We start from the raw sequence: 25,069 nt of genomic DNA, 5'->3' as shown, positions 1-25,069 counted from the left end.
GAAAAAAGAACAAGCCCATGTAGAATATTTACAGGAAACTCATTTAAGTGATAATGAGCATAAAAAACTAAAGAGAATGGGCTTCACTAATCTGTTTTTCTCCTTATATAAATCAGGACATAGGAGAGGAGTTGCTATTCTTATCTCAAGTAAGCTAATTTGAAATGGGAGATAAAGAGGGCAGATATATTCAGGTAAGGGGGAATATAGATGGAAATTCAGTTACTCTATTGAATATATATGCACCCCCAGGAAGTGATATTGGTTTCTTTCAGAAAATTACTGATATTATGGTAGCGGAAACAGAAGGTCTCCTGATATGTGGGGGAGACTTAAATTTACAATTACAACCAAACTTAGACTCTTCCAATAGAAAAACCTATGAAACAAAATCTTTACATAAGAAAGTTAATACACTTTTTGAGGATGTCGGTTTAATTGATATATGGAGGGACCTTTTCCCCGAAAGAAGGGATTACACTCATTATTCTGCTCCCCATTCTGTATATACAAGAATAGACTATTTCATAACATTTGGAAAAGACAAAGACAAAATAAACACCTATGGAATTGGGACAATAGATGTAAGTGACCATGCACCTATATATTTATCTGTTGATTTTGACCTACAACCAAAGAATACTATTTGGAAACTAAATTCAAATCTACTCAATGATCCGTACTTTAAGGAAAAAATTAATAAAGAAATTGGTCTCTACTTAGAATTTAATGATAATGGAGAGGTTTCACCTCCGATTTTATGGGATAGTCTGAAGGCGGTCTTAAGAGGGAAAATTATAGTGATATCGTCATATAAGAAAAAAATAAGGAATAAAACATTAGAGGAATTACAAAATAGGCTGAAGGAACTAGAGAAAAAACACAAATTAAATTTGGCACAGGATACATTAGGGGAAATCAAAAGAATTAGGAATGAAATAAATAATATGGCTACGCAAGAAATCAGGAAAAACTTAATGTTTCTGAAACAGAGACATTATGAAAGTGGATCGAAATCTATGAAAATACTGGCGTGGAAACTGAAAAAAAGATAGCAGAAAATACAATTCATAGAATTAGGGACCCAAGAACAAAAATGATAAAAAATAAGCTAAGTGAAATTCAAGAAGCTTTTGAAGTGTTTTACAAAACTCTATATTCCAAAGTTCCAGGGGGAAGCATAACCCAAATTAACACCTTCTTGAATTCTCTAGAGTTACCCACTTCAAGTGAAGAACAAAATAGAACGATGATCGCTGACATAACAGAAGTTGAATTAAAAGCTGCAATTAGTAGGCTTAAATTAAGCAAGTCACCAGGATGTGACTTGGTAGAAGTGGTAGAAGCAGGTTCAGTATTGTCATTTAAAGTAAAATTGGATAGGTATATGGATAGGAAAGGAATGGAGGGTTATGCGCTGAGTGCGGGCCAGTGGGACTAGGTGAGTGTAAGCATCGGCACGGACTAGAAGGGCCGAGATGGCCTGTTTCCGTGCTGTAATTGTTATATGGTTATATGGTTTATATAGGATCAGATGGGTATATGGCAGAGTGGTACAAAGAATTTAAAAATGAGTTAATTCCTGTTTTACTCCCCGCACTGAACTGGGCTCTAAAAAAGGCACAAATGCCACCCAGTTGGAAGGAAGCAATAATCTCAGCTATACCAAAAGAAGACAAGGATAAAATGGAATGCGGGTCATTTAGACCAATATCTGTTCTTAATATAGATTATTTACCTCCATCATGGCAAAATGATTAGAGGCATTTCTACCCATACTGATACATAACGATCAGACAGGTTTTATACAACAATGCCAGACACAAGACAATATACGAAGGACACTTCACATTATGGATCATATACAAAAAAATAAAATCGAAGCAATAGTGATAAGCGTGGATGCTGAAAAAGCATTTGATTTGGTTAATTGGAATTTTCTTTACTGAGTTTTACATAGATTTGGTTTCCAAGACACAATTATTAAAAACATACAGACACTATATGACAAACTTACTGCTAGGATTAAAATCAAAGGATATTTATCAAATAGTCTTACCCTAGAAAGGGGCACGAGACAGGGTTGTGCATGGTCACCGCTACTCTTCGCGTTATATCTGGAACCATCAGCTCAATACATCAGACAAAATAAAGATATCAGGGGAATTACTATTAAAGGGACAGAGCTTAAATTGGCTTGTTATGCACATGACATTTTGATCTATCTAGGGCAACCAACATACTCTTTACCTAAATTGATGCAATCCTTTGAACAATATGGTCAATTATCAAGATACAAGATCAACATAGTTAAAACCCAATTACTTTCATATTACTATAGCCCACCAAGAGAAATTGCAAGTAGATACCCCTGGGCATGGCACACAGAGTCTTTCAAATATTTTGGCATCATTATGCCAAAAGATTTGGCAAAATTATCAGAATGTAATTATCAGCCTTTATATAAAAAAATTAAGGAAGATGTGGCAAGATGGAACCTGATTCCTTTTTTCAGTCTCAGTTCAAGGATTGAGTCTATTAAAATGAATATACTGCCCAGACTGTTACATCTCTTTTAGACCCTACCAATAGAGATTAATCAAAATCAATTCAATGAATGGACCAAGATGTTATCCAGGTATATTTGGCAGGGTAAAAGGCCTAGAGTTCGTCTCAAAACTTTGTAATTAGCAAAGGAAAAGGGGGGGGGGATGGGGCCTACCTTCTCTTAGAGATTATTATTTTGCAGCACAGTTGAGAGCTGTGATATGTTGGTACAACCCATCATATGACGCTCAATGGAAAAACATTGAGGAGTGGGTACTTCCCATCCCCATGCAAGCAATTTTGGCTGATAACAATCTGCAAAGGTACATAAATACTATTGGTAACCCATGGGTGAAATTGACTCTTAAAATATGGAAAACTACTATAAAAGAATATAATCTAGAGGGAGATATTGTAATTCTTAAATGGTGTGCATATGACTCGGATTTTACACCAAATAAATTGGATGCTAGATTTAAGGACTGGACAGCTAAAGGAATAACAGTTCTTTGCAACATAATGAAAGAAGGAACACTGTTCAGTTTTGAAATGCTTAAAGAGAAACACTTATTAGAAAAACAAGATTTTTAATCGGTATTTACAGATGCGACAATATGTTAATAAGACGTTTAAAAATGTAACCAAGGCAAGTACGTGCTTGATAGAACTATTTAGAAAAGCATGTAATTCAGATAATGGTAGTAGAATCATTTCAAGCATGTATGAGGGGTTGTCAAATCTTAAAACACATTCGACTTCATACATTAAAACAAAATGGGAGAAGGAAGGAGGGATAATTATATCTGAGGAAGAATGGACAACAATATGGAGGTATCAATGGAAGTGTACCAGTTCACAGAAATGGAGGGAGCTTGGATGGAAAAACTTGATATTTCATTACACCCTCTCAGAAATCCCATTATGATAGTAACCTCCCTGTTTGCTGGAGAAATTGTGGAAATCAAAATGCAAGTTATTATCATATTTTTTGGGACTGCCCTGTTATTAAAAAATATTGGAGGGGGATACACAATGCCCTACAAGACATCTTTAAATGTGAAATACCCTTGGAGAGTAAGACCATATATTTTGGATATATACCTCAAGAATGGTTGAAAAGAGATAAATATTTAATGAATATACTGTTGGTGGCTGGTAAAAAGACTCTTACTAGGAAATGGTTATCACAGGAGAGCCCAACTTTAAATACATGGATGGAAATTATAATGGACATTTACAAAATGGAGAAGATAACAGTATCTGTTAATCCTAAACTGGAACAATTTGATTCATACTGGGAAAAATAGTTTAATTACATAATGCCTCATAGGCCTGATTTAATTCTCACAAATCAATGAATATATTATTAAAAAATCGCTCCCTACTTGTACATAGTTCTTTTGCTTGTTTTTTCTTTCCACTCTTTTCTATAAGTGTATACCTCAGATAAATACTTTGTGGAGATTTATGACATATATGATTATATGATATATATGTACAATGTCTGAAATACATCTTATGGAGTTGTTTGTTTGATGATGAACTTCAATAAAAAAAATTATAAAAAGGGAATCACAGGAAGCTTTTATTTTGCTAAATGCTGATGGATTAGTCATGTGTATTTAAGGTGAGAGGGGGAAAAGTTTAAAGGAGGTTTGTGGGGTCAGCTTACTTTACACAGTAGGCGTGAGAAGCAGTCTGCTGGGGTAGTGATGGAAGCATATACAATAGTGGCTTTTAATTAAAATCCATGAATTTTCAGGGAACGGAGGGGTATGGATCACGTGCAGACAAGTGAGGTTTAGTTAATTCAACATCATGGGTTGAAGGGCCTGTTCTTGTTCTATGTAATCTTGTATTTTAATCTTACGCACTAACCTCTTATGTGAGATATTAACAAAAGACTTCGGAAAGTTCAAATGCACCATATCCATTGCCCTCCCTTTATCTATTCTAGTAATCACATCCTCAAAAAATAAAGAATTGCGATAGCCATGATTTCCCTTTCGCAAGACTGTCATGATTTTGATGTCAAATTTCGATGATAGTCTGGGTATTGTATTCCTCTGTTGATGCTTGTACGAGCTTTCGTTGCAGTAGACATGAGAGGCAGTCATGATAACTATTCTCCTCCTTTATAAGTATTCAGTGGCTCATTTCCACATTTTCTGTTATGGGGCAGATTCCTGAAGTTTGACCTGAAAGGATACTAAGTTTTCCATTACATTCAGGTTATACTGAAATCAACCAATTGCTCTTCCAACACCCCCTCAAGTTAAAGCGTAAAGTTTATATCCACTCATGCTAGATTTATGAGTCAGTGCTTGTATCGGATGGAAGATTGCTTTGAATGCTTTTGATTATGTCTGTTTCAACGAAAGGGACATCCAAATCCTTCCTCTATTTCCCAGAGGTAATTCAATCTTTGATCTTACTTCCACAAACAAGGCCACAGAATAAAAAGATAATTTTAATAGCAAAAAAACATCATGATACATTATTTATAAAACAAGATTTAGACATCATCATAACATAGCAAAATCAAAAAGACATACTAGCATCCATTGAATTTGGAGGTATATCAGATAATCACAATCTCAAATATTATTCTACAACTGATAAAATTATATCACACAATGAATAAGTGAACAGACAGAATAAAATGATTTCTCCCAAAGATGCATCCAGTGCAATTCAACAATACAGTACTATGTATTATCTGATATACATCATTATGTACATGATATACAAATCTACTTTAAAATTGATCCTTCTAGTAAAACCATTGATAGAAAGTGCAATTGCATATAGATTCTTGCTCCTGCATCTGTCTCCACAGTGTTGATGCTCACAGCTATTGTTTCACTCTGTAACTCTACCCTTGTTTATTTGCATAAGTTGTTTATGCCAAAGGCTGGACAGATTTTACTACATTTAAAAATACAATCAATGATGCTGGAAACAATATACAGCGACTCTGGAAAAAGCTTTCATTTTGCTTACTGTTACTCCCCGACCAAAGGCTCACTAAGTGCATCTAAATTCCACTCTCCCATAAATGATGGTGGTCTCAGCTGACAGAAGGTCTACACAGTGGAGGGAATGGATATCTTGGAAGTATTTACTATTCTTTATGCCTGAAGACAAGAGGATTCTGCTATGTTCCTCACTGTCCAGTGGCTCAGAAGAGGGCTGAAACAATGGTGCTGAAGATGATAGCAAAAAATGAACAGTTTTAGAGTGGTTATTTGTGGCTTTAGCTCCTCAAAGCTTCGGTGAGAAGAAGCTTGTGTGAGAGAAGGCATAGAAGTTGTAGGTAGATTTTTTTAACCCCAGTTTATTTATTGGTTTCCTTCTTTATATTTGCTCAGTTAGAATAGCAGGGACACCAAGCAGGGTAGTTGAATGCTCCTCTTGCAGGAGGTGGAAGGCAATGAGACTTCCAATGTCCCTGATGACTTCACCTATCAGCTTCTAGCACTCCACATCAAGGAGTTGGAACTGGAACTGGATGAGCTCCGGATCATTCGGGAAGCTGAGGGGGTGATAGATAGGACATGTAGAGAGGTAGTTACACCCAAGATGCAGGTCACAGGAGACTTGGTCAGTCAGGAAGGGGAAATTAGTTAAACAACCAGTGCAGAGTACCTCTGTGGCCATTCCCCTCAACAACGGGCATACTGCTTTGGATACTGTTAGTGGGGTGGGAAGGGTAGAGGAAAGTCTCAGCAGAGATTGGGGAGCATGCCTTATGAGAATTGGTTGAGTGAACTTGGCCTTTTTCCCTTGGAGCGATGGAGGATGAGAAGTGACTTGATAGAGGTGTACAAGATGATGAGAGGCATTGATCGTGTAGATAGTCAGAGGCTTTTTCCTAGGGCTGAAATGGTTGCCACAAGCGGACACAGGTTTGGTGCTGGGGATTGGGAGCTGAGAAGATGTCAGTACAAGGGCCGAAGGGCCTGTATTGTGCTGTAGTTTTTCTATGTTTCTACAATGAGAAAGTCATGGATTAAGGGTGAAAGGTGAAAGTTTAAGGAGGACATGAGGGGAAACTTCTTCACTCAGAGTGTTGTGAGCTACCAGCACAAGTGGTGCATGCAAGCTTTATTTCAACATTTAAGAGAAGTTTGGATAGGTACATGGATGACAGGCTATGGTCTGGGTGCAGGTTGATGTGAGTAAGTACTCTAAATAGTCTGGCAGGGAATAGATAGACTGAAGGGTTGGTTTCTGAGCTGTATTTTTCTATGATGCTATGGTAACCTAAAGGACATAATGACAATACATTGTCAAATTATAGTTGGTATGTCTAGCTAAAAAAAAATCTTTTGATGGACTTCTTTTGGCCAGTACTATTAGATCCCTTCCAAAAGAGAGCCTTGGAGTTCCTAAGAGTGAATAGATGTACCTGGGACTCACTTTCCTGTCCCATCATATAATAACCCCCTTCAAATATTGTGTAATCTAAAAATAATAACCATCCATTGACAGCTCATCTCTTCTCAGTTTTAATCAAATACTAAAAGGGGTTTAAAATTCACTATCTAAGTGTCAATGCTTTTGACAGTTCTAATAGAAATTCATTTAGTTCTAAAATATCTAGTAATTTAATCACTACCTTCCCTGATCACCTAATGCACAAATGTTTCACCACCAATTTGTTTCAAAATCCAGAGATGTACATTGATTGTTTCTGCAGTTCTTGGCCTTGAGGTTTATGCAGTGTGGCTGCTCCATCCTGGTTTACTTAATTTTAAATATTCTTAGCTGAACTTCAGTTTCTCAATTATTCTGTCCTCTCAAACAACACCAAACAATTACCAGACATGACGAGCTTTGTCAATGACTCTGCCTGTGTGATACAAGAAATTGTTCAGCACCAGGAAATCTGTTTGACAGGCAAGAGTAACTTGGTCTCCCTTCTAAATCCATGATCTTTGCTGAACATGGAATTCCTTGTCAGAATGGCACTGACCGAAGGCAGTCCCAATGAGCATCCCATGCAGAATTTCCAGAGCTCTATAAACCCCAAATAACACATCTTACTTAAATCAATGCAGTTCCTGATAAGGAGATTAATTTAACATTAACTTAAAATGAATACACCAAGAACAATGTTTTTGGATTCCATGCAAATTCGATGGAAAATACTTGGCTGTGGTACATTACCAGTTCCCTATTCATTCTTACTTATACAGTATTAAGTCCAGAAAATAAATTACATTTAAATTTAAACTATCATTACATGAGTTTCCAAGTGAAGCTACAAATATTTAGCATATTGATATAAAATCCACTTAAACCAAGAAAGGTTTGATTTTTCACTACAAACTTAAGATTAAATCAAAGTTAAACATTATATCCTTTAAAATAACTGAGTATGGAATAGATACTGAATTAATATCTAACACAGTGACAAACCCCTACCACTCAGACAGAGTTTGACTTGCTTCCTCAGCAGTACTTCAAGATAGAGCCACACCTCTGCACATAGAAAGACTGAAAAATTCAAGAGAGATCCTTGACAAGACCACTGCTAGATTGGGATGTGCATCAAAGCTTATAACAATGACAATATTATATATGCAATTTTTGTTTTTATGCACTGCCTTATGCACATGGAATTCCAGATGCAACCTGATATACAATTTGTCATTCAGCTTAGTGGGCTCACTCTGCTCTTTAAACCATTTTTTCACTGTTTTGTCCTTTATAGTGCAAGGCTCAGAACATCTATGAGTAGAGCCTGATTTGACAGGACATATGTTATTGACAATGTGTGAGAACTATCTGGCTTTGGTTAATATATTTGAGGCTGATTGTATGTTAAATTCAGCACTGTAATACAGGCTAATTATTATTTCTATGTGGAGCCTACAAACAGCAGAATAAACAACTATGCCACGTTGAGTTTGCTGAATGATCCAGCTACTTTTCCACTTCACTTTATGTAAAATGGCTTTTATTTAACCTGTGGTATGAATTTGAAGAAAGTAATTATCCTACATAGTATTTTCAACATTTCATTAAGTTTGATGGAAGCACTTGAGGGATTAATTTCTGGGAACAATTCACAGTTTATCCCAGGTTCTGGCAATATCTACAAGGTTGATATTTCTTTATAAATATTTATTCAGCAGTATGCTTCAAATATTGATGTTCAGTTGATCTGTCAAGTTTATTTTATTGGACATAGAAACATTAGATACCTTACAAACATACTTGAAATAGATAATTTCATTTCACACCTCAGTTGAATGTTACCTTAAAGAGGTCACTTTCTGCCTGAAACCTGAGTGAAGCCAAATGAATAAGCCATTTGTGACAAATTATGCAGTGTTTCTCAAAGATTTCACACAGTTCCTGAGCACTGCCCAGCTTGTTTCAGAATAGATACTTGTTTTGAAAAAAAAATAGCAATTCAGCATTAAAAGGAACTTCAGACATACCTTGTTAAATGAATATAAAGTTCATTTATAATTTATGAAATCAAATTAGAAAAAGATGTAGCTGAATTTAAAAAGGAGAGTCCAGGATCATTTCCATTAAGCTATGTGACCATTAGCTGCTTGGATAGCAGAGGTGTTCTCATAGATGAGGGCAGGTGTATTTTCATAGACTGACTCTTCTTCATGACTCTTCTTGCTTGATTTGATGTAATCCATGGCACACAGGTTCAGGAAAACATACTGAGACTGGTGAAAGAAAATGGAAGTTAGTGACAGGAGACTACTATGGAAATTTGGAACTGTCATTTCCAAATTATTGCTTGAATTCCTAGGGGACTACTCAGCAAATAAACTCATCTTGGACTTAGTGCCGTGTTCTTCCAAGTTTCTCTCACCTTCATTCATAATTGGGGCAGGTAGAGTAGGGCATTGCAGTAATGTAGTTTACATGGACTTCAACAAGATCCCAGATAGGAAATTGGTGTAAAAATTTATGGTCCAACCTAGGCAAGTTGGAAAATTAGATCCAAAATTTACTTGGCAACAGAGACAGAGGGTGACTGATGACAGGGATCAGTATCAGGACCCTTGCTGTCTGCAAAATATATGAATGACTTAAGTGTGGATGCTGGAGGCATCATCAGTAAGTTTGCAGATGACACAAAAATTAAGGAAGTTGTTGACAGTGAGGAAGCTAGTTTAACACTACAGGGTGACAGAGACATGTTGGTAAAATGGACTGAAAAATGGCAGGTGGAGTTTCATTCAGATAAATGTGATGCAGTTTGGAGAACTTTTGAGGCAGTGACTTACATCATTAATGGTAGCGTCCTCAGAGTACTGAGTAAAAGAAGGACCTTAATATGCAAGTTTAATGATCAATGAAGGTGGCAGTGCAATAGATAATGGTTAAGAAGGCATATGGCCTATGGTCTTTCTTCAATCGGGGCAGTAAATGCAAGACCTGGAAGATTATACTCCAAATTTATAAAAAAACTGCAGTACTGTATTCAGTTCTGGTCACACCTAAGTATAAAGATGTGGTAGTGCTGGAGATTATGCAGAGGACAATTCTGGGGATGCAGAATTTTAAATATGTAAGGAGACTGGAGACACTATGCCTGATTTCCCTGGAGCAGAGGAGGCTAGGAGGGAACATGATTGAAGTATAGTATATAGAATGAGGAGACCATAGGAAACTTTCCTCCTTATCAGATGTGAACAAAACTTGAGGACATAGCTTCAGGTAAGGGGTAAGAGATTCAAAGGAGTTCTGAGAGGAATTGCGGGTGTGACCAGAGAGTGGCGAGAACTTCGAAAATACCCCCAGAAATAGTGGTGAAAACAGAGTTGGTGACAGCATTCATGAAGTGTTCAAATGAGCACTTTAGTAGACCAGGCATTGAAGGCTTTGAGCCAAGTGTTGGAAAATATAATTAGTACTGATGAGTACCTAATGGTCAACATCACAAGGTGACTGAATGATCTACTTCAATGCATTATATCAGACTGATTACAAGTGTTATTTGGCTGAAATATGTTATTAATGAATTGAGAAAGAGATAGATAAATGAGCTCAATGTGAAAGGACTTCTGTCTAATAGTTGAGGCTGAAAGGGGGTTGGAGATCATTTGTGATTTTGGAAAACAATGATCTACTCAGTAAAAGCTAAGTATCAGTGAGACAAATGAATACCAGGACAAATTATAGGATATTAATGAACACAAGGACTCAAGGTTGATCACAACATTCTTCTCTTTGAAATATTAAGAGTATACAATTCAGAAAATATTATTTTTGAAGCCTAAGATTCTTGCTTCCATCAGAGACCTATTCCCACTCTTCCTTATGATAGCAATAGTGCAATCATATCCATTGCTAGTGTCATCCGTTGAGACTATTCTTAATCAGCTATTCAACTCGCTCCAAGTATGTTGTCTAAAACTTTTTACACCAGGAAAAATTAAATACTAGTACAAATATAATAGCTGCTTTACTGATTGGATTACTAACAGAAAAATTCCTTGATTTATTCAAAGGATGCAATCTTGTAAAATGTTTTAAAAAAGGCTGAGCAAAATGCAGTGTGATTAGTTTGGTGCAATACACTTATGTACACAGAGTGGTGTGATTTTCATAATAGCAAAAAAGGGCTTTATAAATCAAAGACGTGTACCCTAATGATTCATTGATGGTATATGGAAAATTCATAAATGAAACTTTTGTAAATTGAGGAACTACTGTCATTTGAGAGTCACGCATTGTTTAAATGCCATAGTTTAGAATGTCATTCACTTCTATTTAGTGGACAACTGTCACTGAATAAAACGGTACAGTTTGTTTAATGTTATCACCGAAAGTCACCAAAGAACATTAAATCTTTTCATAGATGTATTGTACATATACACAATATGCTGCTGCTAGTGCCTTACCTCCGTCTGCACCATCAGTGGCCGGTTCATTCGCAGCTGATAAACTATAGCCCAGATATTAACCTCTCGGCTTTTATCTATCTGGTAAATCATGTGATCAATAGAAATAAATGTTCCTGTCCGACCAACTCCAGCACTTAGTGAGAAAGGAGATTAAAATCAGTCACATTGCATATATGAAGGAGTGTTATGCTCCTCTGTACCACCACCCTTCAGCACCTCCTTCCCCACCCCCCACATCAACAGTTGTTACCAGAAATGTTAAGCAACAGCCTTTTATCATCAAAGCATTTTGAAATACTATCAGGCTACTGGAGTGAAGAGCCATATACTGTAAAGATGAAAGTGAATCGACAGCTTTATTGCCAAACAAGTATCGACTTACTCTATATGTGTATCACTAATTTATCATTAATTGGTAATTTCATAGGACTAGAAGTTGGTTACTATGGAAGTGAATAAACAAAACTCACACTATGACTTTCAAATCTTAACTAGCAACTTGTTAGTGGTGATAGCATAATACCATACAGGGCAGATTGTAGAGCTGAAGGAAATGCTAGTCATTTGGTTCATCTCCATCTCACACATCCTGTGAGTCTGCACGTTTAGTGCCTTTGATAGCTGTTGCATTAGCTAGTTAGTGGTGTAGTGGCATCAGCACTGGCAAATGGTCTCAGGTTTGGATCCAGCATTCTCCTTGCATGCATTCCATCTGTGCTGGGTTGAGCATTGAGCTAGCAACTTGGCCTCGCAAAGAACAGACAGATGTTAAGGAAAAGGCAAAAATGCTGCCTGATGCACCGCAAGGCGTGAAAAGGAACAACAACAATAGCTGTTGCATGCTTCAGTGTATCCCTTGTATGATTTTATCCTGGTGGGATACGGTAGCAAAACCAAACAGCTAGCTTCTGCAGATGGCAAATAGAATTTACAGCAATTTTACTGAATGTCCCTCGGTCATTTTCAGTGCAAAGTCACAGTTGGCCAGGGTAGGCTGAGGGAGAAATAAAGATCAAGAAGACAGAAGCACCCCATCCACCCTCACACTACTACTTGAGTGACCAGGGACAAATAAAAAGGTGCTGCTGTAAAGCCTCACTGGTGGGATGAGACCTCAAAAGAGTTCTGAAGCATTTGTTTACATTGTTTTTATTCAGCTGTTTGGTTTGTAAGACGACATTTTCACCTAAGTACGGTTAGGGGCAGCACGGTAACACAGCAGTTAGCATAGCATTATAAATTCTGCCACTGTCTGTAAAGAGTTTTGTACATTCTCCCTGTCGTTTCCTCCAGGTGCTGTGGTTTCCTCCCACATCCCAAAGATATTTGGGTTAGTAAGTTAATTGGTCATATAGATGTAATTGTGTGGTGTGGGCTCGTTGAGCTGGAAGGACCAGTTATCATGCTGTATATCTAGTCTAAACTAAATTAAACTAAACCTGGCCCTATGCACTTACCTGCAAGACTTCAGTAGCTCTTCTGGTAACTTTCTGGAGACTAAATGGTTGTGCTATGTATTGAAAACTAGGGATGTTAAATGACATTGCTTAATTTAAACCACTCATTTTTACTCCACACAGAAATACAGGCAAATCAAAGATATGTATGAAGCAGAAAGATCCTCACCAGTTTGACCAGCTCTCACATCACCCTGAGAGAGCCACTTAAATACTGCATTCTGGAGAAATTAATAAGAATGAAAATATTAAGTAGTACTGAACAACTAATGAAATATGATCACCTGCAGTGCACTACAGTGGGTCCACTCATTTCATATTGATCGATGTATTGCCGTACTAAGTTCCTGAACTCGATGAGGATACCAGTGGTGCTTGGAACTCCATGGTCAGGCCAACCCGTAAAGTGGAACTGTCGTACGTTTTTCTTCTCTCCAGATTTATTCTGCAGCAAAGGTAGAAACAAATTTATTGTCAAAGAAGTTGAATAGGTGAATCCAACCATTATTAGCCAAGTGGCCATGGAAGTTTTGGACATTGTACAAGAGGTTTGAAATGGTAATTCAGATGCCAATGGTCGAGCCAAGACAAATGTCATCTAAAAAGTTTTTCATCTATTATTTTGATCATATTTCACTGCTTTAGCATTCTCAGTTAATAAGTAACTTTCTTTAATCCTGTCTGTGAATGAACAGGTTGATTACAACAGAAGATTGAAGAAGTGAATGTTTGCGGCATATTTAACCCATGAAAATTTCAACCTAAATTACATTTGTTTGCAATTTGTTTCTATTCAGCTGTTTGGCTCATAAGACAGCAATTTCACCAAAGGCAAAGGGGCATAACATTAATTATCATTTATCCCACATGGATGACAAACATGTGTCCCTCAATCACGCTCATTGCTCTATGAACCTATGAGCATTGAATGAGGAAAATCAAAATATTCTCAACTCACATTGTCTTGGAGCCAAACAACATAGAGACAGAAAAGATCAAGTGTGATGAATGGGCAGTATGACTATATGTGTCATGGTCTGGTCCGTGAAGTCCACAATCCGGTTGTTTCTGTTTTCCCTTGTTCCGTTGGGCGCCTTAATTGAAGCAGCTGATCCTCATTTCAGGCTTGAAACATAAACAGCTCAGGGGTCCAGCTATTCCTTTGCTGGACTGTCCCCATCAGAATCCCTGTCAGGAACCCACACCAAGAAGTTTGGCATCAGAAACTCATTCCAGGAAGCTCGGCATCAGAAACCCACATCAAGAAGCTTGTTACCAGAAACACGTGACCTCAACCAGTGCGGTAAGCCTGGACCATTATCGGAGCTACAGAGTATCGTGGACTCTAGGTTGCCTCTGTGTCCTGTGTCCAAGAAGGGTCCCGGCTCTGTGTCCTGTGTCGAAGAAGGGTCCTGGCTCTGTGTCCTGTGTCCAAGAAGGGTCCCGGCTCTGTGTCTTGTGTCGAAGAAGAGTCCTGGCTCTGTGTCCTGTGTCCATGAAGGGTCCTGGCTCTGTGTCCTGTGTCCATGAAGGGTCCCGGCTCTGTGTCCTGTGTCCATGAAGAGCCCAGGCTCTAAGTCTTGTGTCCAGGGTTGATTCCCGGCTCTGTGTCCTGTGTCCATGAAGGGTCCGGCTCTGTGTCCTGTGTCCATGAAGGGTCCCGGCTCCGTGTCCTGTGTCCAAGAAGAGTCCCGGCTCTGTGTCCTGTGTCCATGAAGGGTCCCGGCTCTGTGTCCTGTGTCCATGAAGGGTCCCGGCTCTGTGTCCTGTGTCCAAGAAGAGTCCCGGCTCCATGTCCTGTGTCCATGAAGGGTCCCGGCTCCGTGTCCTGTGTCCAGGAAGAGTCCCGGCTCTGTGTCCTGTGTCCATGAAGGGTCCCGGCTCTGTGTCCTGTGTCCATGAAGGGTCCCGGCTCCGTGTCCTGTGTCCAAGAAGAGTCCCGGCTCTGTGTCCTGTGTCCATGAAGGGTCCCGGCTCTGTGTCCTGTGTCCATGAAGGGTCCCGGCTCTGTGTCCTGTGTCCAAGAAGAGTCCCGGCTCCATGTCCTGTGTCCATGAAGGGTCCCGGCTCCGTGTCCTGTGTCCAGGAAGAGTCCCGGCTCTGTGTCCTGTGTCCAGGAAGAATCCCGGCTCTGTGTCCTGTGTCCATGAAGGGTCCCGGCTCTGTGTCCTGTGTCCATGAAGGGTCCCGGCTCCGTGTCCTGTGTCCATGAAGAATCCCGCCTCCGTGTCCTGTGTCCATGAAGAGCCCAGGCTCTGTGTCCTGTGTCCAAGAAGGGTCCCGGCTCTGTGTCCTGTGTCCATGAAGGGTCCCGGCTCCGTGTCCTGTGTCCATGAAGAATCCCGCCTCCGTGTCCTGTGTCCATGAAGAGCCCAGGCTCTGTGTCCTGTGTCCATGAAGGGTCCCGGCTCTGTGTCCTGTGTCCAGGAAGAGTCCCGGCTCCGTGTCCTGTGTCCATGAAGGGTCCCGGCTCCGTGTCCTGTGTCCATGAAGAATCCCGCCTCCGTGTCCTGTGTCCATGAAGAGCCCAGGCTCTGTGTCCTGCGTCCATGAAGGGTCCCGGCTCTGTGTCCTGTGTCCATGAAGAGCCCAGGCTCTGTGTCCTGTGTCCATGAAGAGCCCAGGCTCTGTGTCCTGTGTCCAATGAAGAGTCCCGGCTCTGTGTCCTGTGTCCAATGAAGGGTCCCGGCTCTGTGTCCTGTGTCCAGGAAGAGCCCAGGCTCTGTGTCCTGTGTCCAATGAAGAGTCCCGGCTCTGTGTCTTGTATCCAAGGAAGAGTCCCGGCTCTGTGTCCTGTGTCCAATGAAGGGTCCCGGCTCTGTGTCCTGTGTCCAGGAAGAGTCCCGGCTCTGTGTCCTGTGTCCATGAAGAGCCCAGGCTCTAAGTCTTGTGTCCATGAAGGGTCCCGGCTCCGTGTCCTGTGTCCATGAAGAGCCCAGGCTCTAAGTCTTGTGTCCAGGGTTGATTCCCGGCTCCTTGTCCTGTGTCCAAGAAGAGTCCCGCCTCCGTGTCCTGTGTCCATGAAGAATCCCGGCTCCGTGTCCTGTGTCCATGAAGAGTCCCGGCTCCGTGTCCTGTGTCCAGGAAGAGTCCCGGCTCTGTGTCCTGTGTCCAAGAAGAGTCCCGGCTCTGTGTCCTGTGTCCATGAAGAGTCCCGGCTCTGTGTCCTGTGTCCATGAAGAATCCCGGCTCCGTGTCCTGTGTCCAGGAAGAGTCCCGGCTCTGTGTCCTGTGTCCAGGAAGAGTCCCGGCTCTGTGTCCTGTGTCCATGAAGAGTCCCGGCTCTGTGTCCTGTGTCCATGAAGAATCCCGCCTCCGTGTCCTGTGTCCATGAAGAGCCCAGGCTCTGTGTCCTGTGTCCATGAAGGGTCCCGGCTCCGTGTCCTGTGTCCATGAAGGGTCCCGGCTCCGTGTCCTGTGTCCATGAAGAATCCCGCCTCCGTGTCCTGTGTCCAGGAAGAGTCCCGGCTCTGTGTCCTGTGTCCATGAAGGGTCCCGGCTCTGTGTCCTGTGTCCATGAAGGGTCCCGGCTCTGTGTCCTGTGTCCAAGAAGAGTCCCGGCTCCATGTCCTGTGTCCATGAAGGGTCCCGGCTCTGTGTCCTGTGTCCATGAAGGGTCCCGGCTCCGTGTCCTGTGTCCAGGAAGAGTCCCGGCTCTGTGTCCTGTGTCCAGGAAGAATCCCGGCTCTGTGTCCTGTGTCCATGAAGGGTCCCGGCTCTGTGTCCTGTGTCCATGAAGGGTCCCGGCTCCGTGTCCTGTGTCCATGAAGAATCCCGCCTCCGTGTCCTGTGTCCATGAAGAGTCCCGGCTCTGTGTCCTGTGTCCATGAAGAGTCCCGGCTCTGTGTCCTGTGTCCAAGAAGAATCCCGGCTCCGTGTCCTGTGTCCATGAAGAGTCCCGGCTCTGTGTCCTGTGTCCAGGAAGAATCCCGCCTCCGTGTCCTGTGTCCATGAAGGGTCCCGGCTCTGTGTCCTGTGTCCATGAAGGGTCCCGGCTCCGTGTCCTGTGTCCAGGAAGAATCCCGCCTCCGTGTCCTGTGTCCATGAAGGGTCCCGGCTCTGTGTCCTGTGTCCAAGGAAGAGTCCCGGCTCTGCGCCCTGTGTCCAAGAAGAATCCCGGCTCTGTGTCCTGTGTCCATGAAGAGTCCCGGCTCTGTGTCCTGTGTCCATGAAGAGCCCAGGCTCTAAGTCTTGTGTCCAGGGTTGATTCCCGGCTCTGTGTCCTGTGTCCAAGGAAGAGTCCCGGCTCTAAGTCTTGTGTCCAAGAAGAGTCCCAGCCCTGTGTCCTGGGACAAATATGAAGACTTTTCCAACAATATTCAGACAAAGTTTACAGTCATCCAGAGACAGTTATCTAGGTGAAGGTTCCTCATGATACTGATTGTCTAAGTATGATTTCCTAGAAGAAATGCTCTGGTCAACAAGCCATTTTGTATTTGTTGTAATATTACTGAAGGCTCAGCAACTCTGTGTACCAGCAAGTTCTGGCTGATGAGAACAGTTGTGATATTTATGGCTTTCTCTTGGATTCATTTTACACTTCATTGCTGGCTGAAAAATCTAAACAATTTCATATGGTTCAACTCTTCCCATCTGAATTTCTTGCTATTATGCAAAGCTTATGACTCTGTAGATAACTCACCTTCACCAGTGAGAAGTCTCTGATGGTCCAGTCTTCAGAAGTCACTTCTGATGTCAGAGTAATCACTTTGTCTTCAATGCTAAGAGGACGCTCAGTTGGCCAGTACTGTTCACATTTTGCCTAGAAAGTAACACAAGAACATCCCTTCTTACATATCAGAATGGATATGTCACCAGGAGCTGACAAGGGAAGCTAGTGCAAAAATTGCAGGGCCATGGCAGAGGTATGTAAAACATCTTTAACCATGAATAAGATGCTGGAGGACTGGAGGATAGCTAATGCTGTTCCATTGTTCAAGGAAGGCTCTAAAATTCAGCCAGAAAATAATAGGCTGGCGAGCCTGATGTCAGTAGTGGGTAATTTAATGGAAGGTATCCATAGGGACAGGATATATAAGTATTTGGTTAGACAATGGCCTGATTAGGAATAGTCAGAATGTCTTTATAACCAATCTTATAGAGTTTTTTGATGAGGTTACCAGGAAAATTGATGAAGGAAAGAAAGACGGTATTGTCTACATGGACTTTAGCAAGATCCTGCATGGGGGTTGGGGGCTGGTTTAGAAGGTTCAGTCACATGGCATTCAGGATGAAGTAGTAAATTGGATACAAGATTGGCTTGGATACAAGAAGCCATAAATTGGAAGTAGATGGTCTGACTAAATGTTTATGACTATTAGTGTGAGAAGCCATTGAGTAGGAGTGGATAGTTGCCTCTCTGACTGGAAACCTGTGACTAGTGGAGTGCCGCAGGGATCAGTACTGGGTCTGTTGCTCTTTGTCATCTATATCAATGATCTGGATGATGATGTGGTTATCTGGATCAGCAAATTTGCAGATGACACCAATATTAAGATGCAGTGAACAGCAAGGAAGACTATCAGAGATTGCAACGGGATCTGGACCAGCTGGACAAATGGGCTGAAAAATGGCAGATGGAATTTAATACAGGTGAATGTGAGGTGTTGCACTTTGAGAGGACTACTCAGGGTAGGTCTTACATAGTGAACGGTAGGGCATGGGGAGTGTGGTAGAACAAAGGGATCTGGGAACACAGGTCTATAATTCATTAAAAGTTGCAGCACAGGTAGATAGGGTTGTAAAGAGAGCTTTTAGCTCATTGGTCTTCGTAAATCAAAGTACTGATAATAAGAGATGGGTTGTTATGTTAAGTTGTATAAGACATTGGTGAGGCCAAGTTTCAAGTATTGTGCGCAGTTCTGATCACCTGGCTATAGGAAAGATATCAATAAGATTGAAAGAATACAGGAAAAATTTACAAGGATGTTGCCAGGACCTGAGTTCTAGGGAAAGATTGAATAGGTTAGGACTTTATTACCTTGATTATAAGAGAAATAGGGGAGATTTGATAGAGGAAAACAAAATAGAGCAATTGTAAGCAAGTTTGTACTTTTCCAGAGAGGTTAGGTGAGACTCAAACTAGAAGTCATAAGTTAAGTGTGAAAGGTGAAATATTTAAGGAGAACCTCTTTATTCAGAGGTTGGTGCAGGTGTGGAACCAGCTGCCAGCGGAAGTGGTGGATGCAGGTTTGATTGTAACATTTAAGTGAAGTTTGGATAAGTACGTGGATGGGAGGCATAGTGAGAAAGCTATGGTCCAGAAGTGGATGTTGAGTTCTTTCTTTCTCTAAGTTGTAGACATTTGACTCTATACTTCAGATGCAAATCACTTTAACTCAATGGTTGAGTTCAAGAATTGCTTCCTCAATTCTAATGGTAGTTAAAAGTTTTCATTATCTTTTCAAAGGCCCTGTGTAGTGCAGAACCTCATTAAGTAACACTCTCTTCATGGGTAAAGTGTAGGCGTAATCTAATTCAGAGGAACCTATGCCTTACAGTTAATTTCCTTCATGTAAAATATCCAACACTGGGGACACAGCAAATTAAAAAAAAGTCAATGATTTTGATGCTTTCATTCTTAAATATTATCACATCCTCATAGCTTTACAATGGATTTACGGTCACTGTCCCCTGACATTAATGGCCGAATTCAAGTAAGTTAATTCCAGGCAGAAAAGGATATCTAAACAGTTTGGAGGTCAAAGGTTAAAAAAAATTGTAAGTTTCAGTAATTAAAGAGATTGTTTAGGAAATCCTGAATGTTCCTTAACCTTTCAGATGAGGGCTCAATGAAACTTTCTTTCAGGTTATCCTGCTACAGAATAATAAGTTACACTTATCAAGCTGAACAGATTAGTTCCTCTTCCAAAGTGGTGGTACTTTACCAAATGAATGGACTGAGAACTTAAATTAACTTCCTCAGCCAATTTAAAACTCCACACAGGGACTCCTCTGATGTAATAAACCTCCTCCTATATTTCTTAGATCTAGTAGCTCTCACTGACAGCTTTTGACAGCTAAATCAGTGTTGTCTTACAAATGGCCTTCTTCCTTACTTGACATGTGAGGGCCTGGTACAAGTCCACATCTCTTTTGTGAAGGGAGCCTTGTGTCAGTTTCATATTGGTAGCTTCTCTAAATTCACCTAATTCATGGGAATCTCACACTCGCATTAAACTAAAATGGGATGAGGGGTAAACAGGAGTAGCAGGGTGCAGCAGCAACCAGTAGGTAAAAGCTTATTACAGAAGCTTAATCTCCTGTGTTTATGCGATCTTGTCAACATACTAATCTCATAATCTAACATACTAATCTCATAATCAGACAGATTCAAGAACAGGTAGGTGATTTGCTCTGTTAGAAACATAGAAACATAGAAAACCTACTGCCTACTCCTAATCATATTATACCTCTCCAAATGTTCATAAATCCTGCCTCTCAGGATCTTCTCCATCAACTTGCCAACTACTGAGGTAAGACTCACTGGTCTATATTTCCTGGGCTATCTCTACTCCCTTTCTTGAATAAAGGAACAACATCCGCAACCCTCCAATCCTCTGGAACTTCTCCGTCCCCATTGATGATGTAATGATCATCGCCAGAGGCTTAGCAAGCTCCTCCCTCACCTCCCACAGTAGCCTGGGGTACATTTCATCTGGTCCCGGAGACTTATCCAACTTGATGCTTCCAAATGCTCTGATACATCCTCTTTCTTAATATCTACATGCTCAAGCTTTTCAGTCTGCTGCAAGTCATCACTACTATCACCAAGATTCTTTTCCATAGTGAATACGGAAGTATTCATTAAGTACCTCTGCTATTCCTCTGGTTCCATGCACACTTTCCCACTGTCACATTTGATAGATCCTATTCTTTCACATCTTATCCTTTTGCTCTTCACATACTTGTAGAATGCCTTGGGGTTTTCCTTAATCTTGCCCACCAAGGCCTTCTCATGGCCCCTTCTGTCTCTCCTAATTTCCTTCTTAAGCTCCTTCCTATTAGCCTTATAATATTCTAGATCACTAACATTACCTAGCTCTCTGAACCTTAAGCTTCTCTGTTCTTCTTGACTAGATTTATTACAGCCTTTGTACACCATGGTTCCTGTACCCTGCCATAACTTCCCTGTCTCATTGGAATGTACCTATGCAGAACTCCACACAAATCGAGTCTGTACAGGGGTTCTCATTCTGTCTTAGGGGCCTCGCTTTCCTTTGCACTTACTAAACTGAATAAACAAATGACTAATCCAATAACTAAACATACAATACGAATATGGTTTCAATTTCGTAAATTTTTTAGATTGAATAAATTTATCCTATCAAGTCCTATTATATCTAATTTTTTCTTCCAACATTCCAGATTTTGATCAAGCTTTTCTTTTATGCAGAATGAAGGGACTAACATGTTTTCATGACTTATTCATGGATAACTGTCTCATTTTGAACAGTTGTCTAATAAATATAGTTTGCCTAGATCACATTTTTTTCAGATATTTACAGTTTAGAAACCTTTTGAATATTATGTTACCTACTTTTCCGGTATCACATCAAAATGAAATTACAGAAAAAAATTTAGGTTTAAATCCTTATCAGAAGAGTTTAATAGCAATTATTTATGATCTGATTACGAAAATACGTCTAGGTACATCTGATAAAATTAAGAATGAATGGGAAAGAGAACTTCAGGTATCTTTACCTATAGAGAAATGGGAGAAAATTCTCTAACTAGTTAACACTTCTTCAATGTGTGCTAGACACACCTTGATACAATTTAAGGTGGTTCATAGGGCCCATATGTCCAAGGATAAGTTAGCTCACTTTTATTGTCATATAAATCCTGTCTGTGACAGATGCAAGTTTGAGGTAGCTTCCTTGACACATATGTTCTGGTCTTGTCCTCTTTTAGAAAAATATTGGAAAGATATCTTTGATATTATTTCAGCATTTTTGCATAATGATTTACAACCTCATTCTATTACTGCAATTTTTGTATTACCAGTGATGGACTCTAGTCAATTATCCCCCTTCAGCTTGCCATTTGATTGCATTTGCTACATTAATAGCCAGAAGATCCATTTTATTTAAATGGAAAGATTCTAATCCCCCTACTATATTTCAATGGTTTACCCAAACTATAACATACTTAAACTTGGAAAAAATTAGGAGTGGCACTATCGACCCTTCGGTTAAATTTGAAGAAACGTGGTGATCATCTATTCAATATTTCAACATTAACATATGATGTAGGCTGACCTTTTCTGAATCCTTCTCAATAACTTTTTGTTCGTGTATAGAGGAGCGGAGTTAATGACAATTAATGATTTTAACTGATGAAATATGGCAGCCCAGCTTTTGTTTTGTTTTGTTTTTATTCTAGTTTTTTTTGTTAGTTTAGGGGGATTTTTTTTCTTGTAAAAATCTTTTTTCTTTGAATCTTTCTCATGTTTAGTTACTAAGAGATTGGGAGGCTTAGATTACACATGTTACTCGGTGTCTGTTTATGTATACGTTAACTGTTATTAATGTAATCCCAATCTCTTTGTATCACTATCATTGTTATGTTTATCTATTTGAAACTTCATAAAAAAAGATTGATAAAGAAAGAACTCCACACAAATATTCCCTGAACATTTGCCACATTTCTTCCATACTTTTCCCTGAGAACATCTGTTTCCAATTTAAGCTTCCAGTTTCCTGCCTGATAGCCTCATAATTCCCCTTACTCCAATTAAATGCTTTTCTAACTTGTCTGTTCCTATCTCCCTTCAATGCTATTGTAAAGGGGGTAGAATTATGATAACTATCTCCAAAATGCTCTCCCACTGAGAGATCTGACACCTGACCAGGTTCATTTCCCAATACCAAATCAAGTACAACCTCTCCTCTTGTAGGCTTATCTACATATTGTGTCAAGAAACCTTCCTGAACACACCTAACAAACTCCACCCCATCTAAACCCATTGCTCTAAGGGAGATGCCAATCAGTATTTGGGAAATTAAAATCTCCCATCATGACAACTCTGTTATTAGTACACCTTTCCAGGATCTGTTTCTCTATCTGCTCCTCGATATGCCTGTTATTATTGGGTGGCCTACAAAAAACACACAGTAGAGTTAATGACCCCTTCCTGTTCCTAACCTCCACCCACAGAGACTCCCTAGACAATCCCTCCAGGATTTCTTTCTTTTCTGCAGCTGTGAATACTATCTCTGATCAACAGTGCCATGCCCCCCACCTCTTTTGCCTCCCTCCCTGTCCTTTCTGAAACATCTAAAACCCGGCACTTGAAGTAACCATTTTTGTCTCTGAGCCATCCAAGTCTCTGTAATGGTCACCACATCATAGCTCCAAGAACTGATCCACGCTCAAACCTCATCCGCTTTGCTCGCAACACTCCTTGCGTTAAAATAGATGCATTTCAAACCTTCGGTCTGAGTGCGTCCCTTCTCTATCACCTGCCTGTTCTCCCTCACACACTGTCTCCTGGCTTTCTCTATTTGTGAGCCAGCTGCTTCTTCCCCAGTCTCTTCAGTTTGGTTCCCACCCCCCCAAAAATTCTAGTTTAAACTCTCCCCAGTAGCCTTAGCAAACTCCCCACCAGGATATTGGTCCCCCTGGGATTCAAGTGCAACGTGTCCTTTTGTACAGGTCACACCTGCCCCAAAAGAGGTCCTAATGATCCAGAAACCTGAATCCCTGCCCCCTGCTCCAATCCCTGAGCCACAATTTATTCTCCATCTCATTCTATTCCTATACTCACTGTCATGTGGCACAGGCAGTAATCCTGAGATTACTACCTTTGAGGTCCTGCTTCTCAACTTCCTTCCTAACTCCCTGTAGTCTGTTTTCAGGACCTCTTCCCTTTTCCTACCTATGTTGTTGGTACCAATATGTACCTCCCTCCCACTGCAGGATATCTTGGACGCGATCTGAAACATCCTTGACCCTGGCACCTGAGAGGCAAACTACCATCCGAGTTTCTTTCCTGCGTCCACAGAATCGCCTGTCTGACCCCTTAACTACAGAGTCCCCTATCACTACTGCCTTCCTCTTCCTTTCCCTACCCTTCTGAGCCACAGGGCCAGGCTCTGTGCCAGAGGTACAGCCACTGTTGCTTCGCCCAGGTAGGCTGACCCCCCAACAGTACTCAAACAGGAATACTTATTGTCAAGGGGTACAGCCATAGGGGGTACTCTCTAGTACCTGACTCTTCCCCTTACCCCCTGATGACTGTGACCCACTTGCCTGTCTCTTGTGGCCCTGGTGTGAACCCCTGCCTGTAACTCCTCTCTATCACCTCCTTGCTCTCCCTGACCAGGCAAAGGTCATCAAGCTGCATCTCCAGTTCCCTAACTATGCCCCTTAGGAGCTGTAGCTTGACACACCGGGTGCAGATATGGCCGTCCGGGAGGCTGGGAGACTCCAGAACCACCCGCATCTGACACCAACCACAGAAAACTGGCCTCACACACATACTATTCCTTTCTGCAAATAACACAGGTAAACCTACCTCGCCTCGTCCCGTTACTGCCTAAGCCTGTTGAGCCAAAGCCCTATCACTCTGCTGCCTCTCACTCCGCTGCTCGCTCGAACGCTGGTTATGTTAAAAATGTCTTTCATTGTTTTATTACTAGATGCTGGGTGGAAATTGATGTGAGTGTTGTGACTGTGCACAACTACATATATGTTAAATAACAGCACATGTGGGAAATGGCTTTGACTGATGTATTCTCATTGCAATGAGAGAGAGAGAGAGAGAGAGAGAGAGAGAGAGCGAGCGAGAGAGAGAGACAGAGAGAGCGAAATGTGCATGAGTAGACTCAAACACAAAACTAAGCAAATGCATAAAGTTACTGAATGTAAAACAGAATCAGACAACATAGAGTCCGCCAAAGGTGACCTGTCATTCCTAGAACTGCATAATATAACTAAAGCAGATCAAAGAATCATTAGGATCACAATAGATGTGTCTGGTGTAAAACTGAAAATGGAGCTGGATACAGGGTGTGCTTTGTCCATAATTTCAGGGACTGACTACAATAAACTGTTTTCTAAGATACCATTAGAGAAGACCTCAGTGATGCTAAAGACTTATACTGGTGAGAAAGTGTCTCCTAAAGGCAAACTGAAAGAAATGTGATCTATGGAGGCCAAACACAACAGTTGGAG

At 40.8% G+C, this 25,069-nt stretch overlaps 1 protein-coding gene across 1 annotated transcript in view; it reads right to left on the bottom strand.

Annotated features, from left to right (window-relative positions):
• Positions 1-7,543: 7,543 nt before the first annotated feature.
• Positions 7,544-25,069, bottom strand: part of ptprja (protein tyrosine phosphatase receptor type Ja) — a 76,547-nt gene continuing 59,021 nt past the window's right edge. Inside the window, exons 19-22 of the mRNA XM_073050054.1 lie at positions 17,535-17,654; positions 13,177-13,337; positions 11,433-11,568; positions 7,544-9,245 (exon numbers count right to left, since the gene is read on the bottom strand). Coding sequence (XP_072906155.1) covers positions 9,096-9,245; positions 11,433-11,568; positions 13,177-13,337; positions 17,535-17,654 — 567 coding nt within the window. The 3' untranslated portion in view covers positions 7,544-9,095. The remainder of the gene's footprint in view (positions 9,246-11,432; positions 11,569-13,176; positions 13,338-17,534; positions 17,655-25,069) is intronic.

The sequence above is a fragment of the Hemitrygon akajei genome, chromosome 6 (genome assembly GCF_048418815.1).
Source record: "Hemitrygon akajei chromosome 6, sHemAka1.3, whole genome shotgun sequence".
Classification (NCBI taxonomy): Eukaryota; Metazoa; Chordata; class Chondrichthyes; order Myliobatiformes; family Dasyatidae; genus Hemitrygon; species Hemitrygon akajei.
This window is presented reverse-complemented; position numbering and strand designations above follow the sequence as displayed.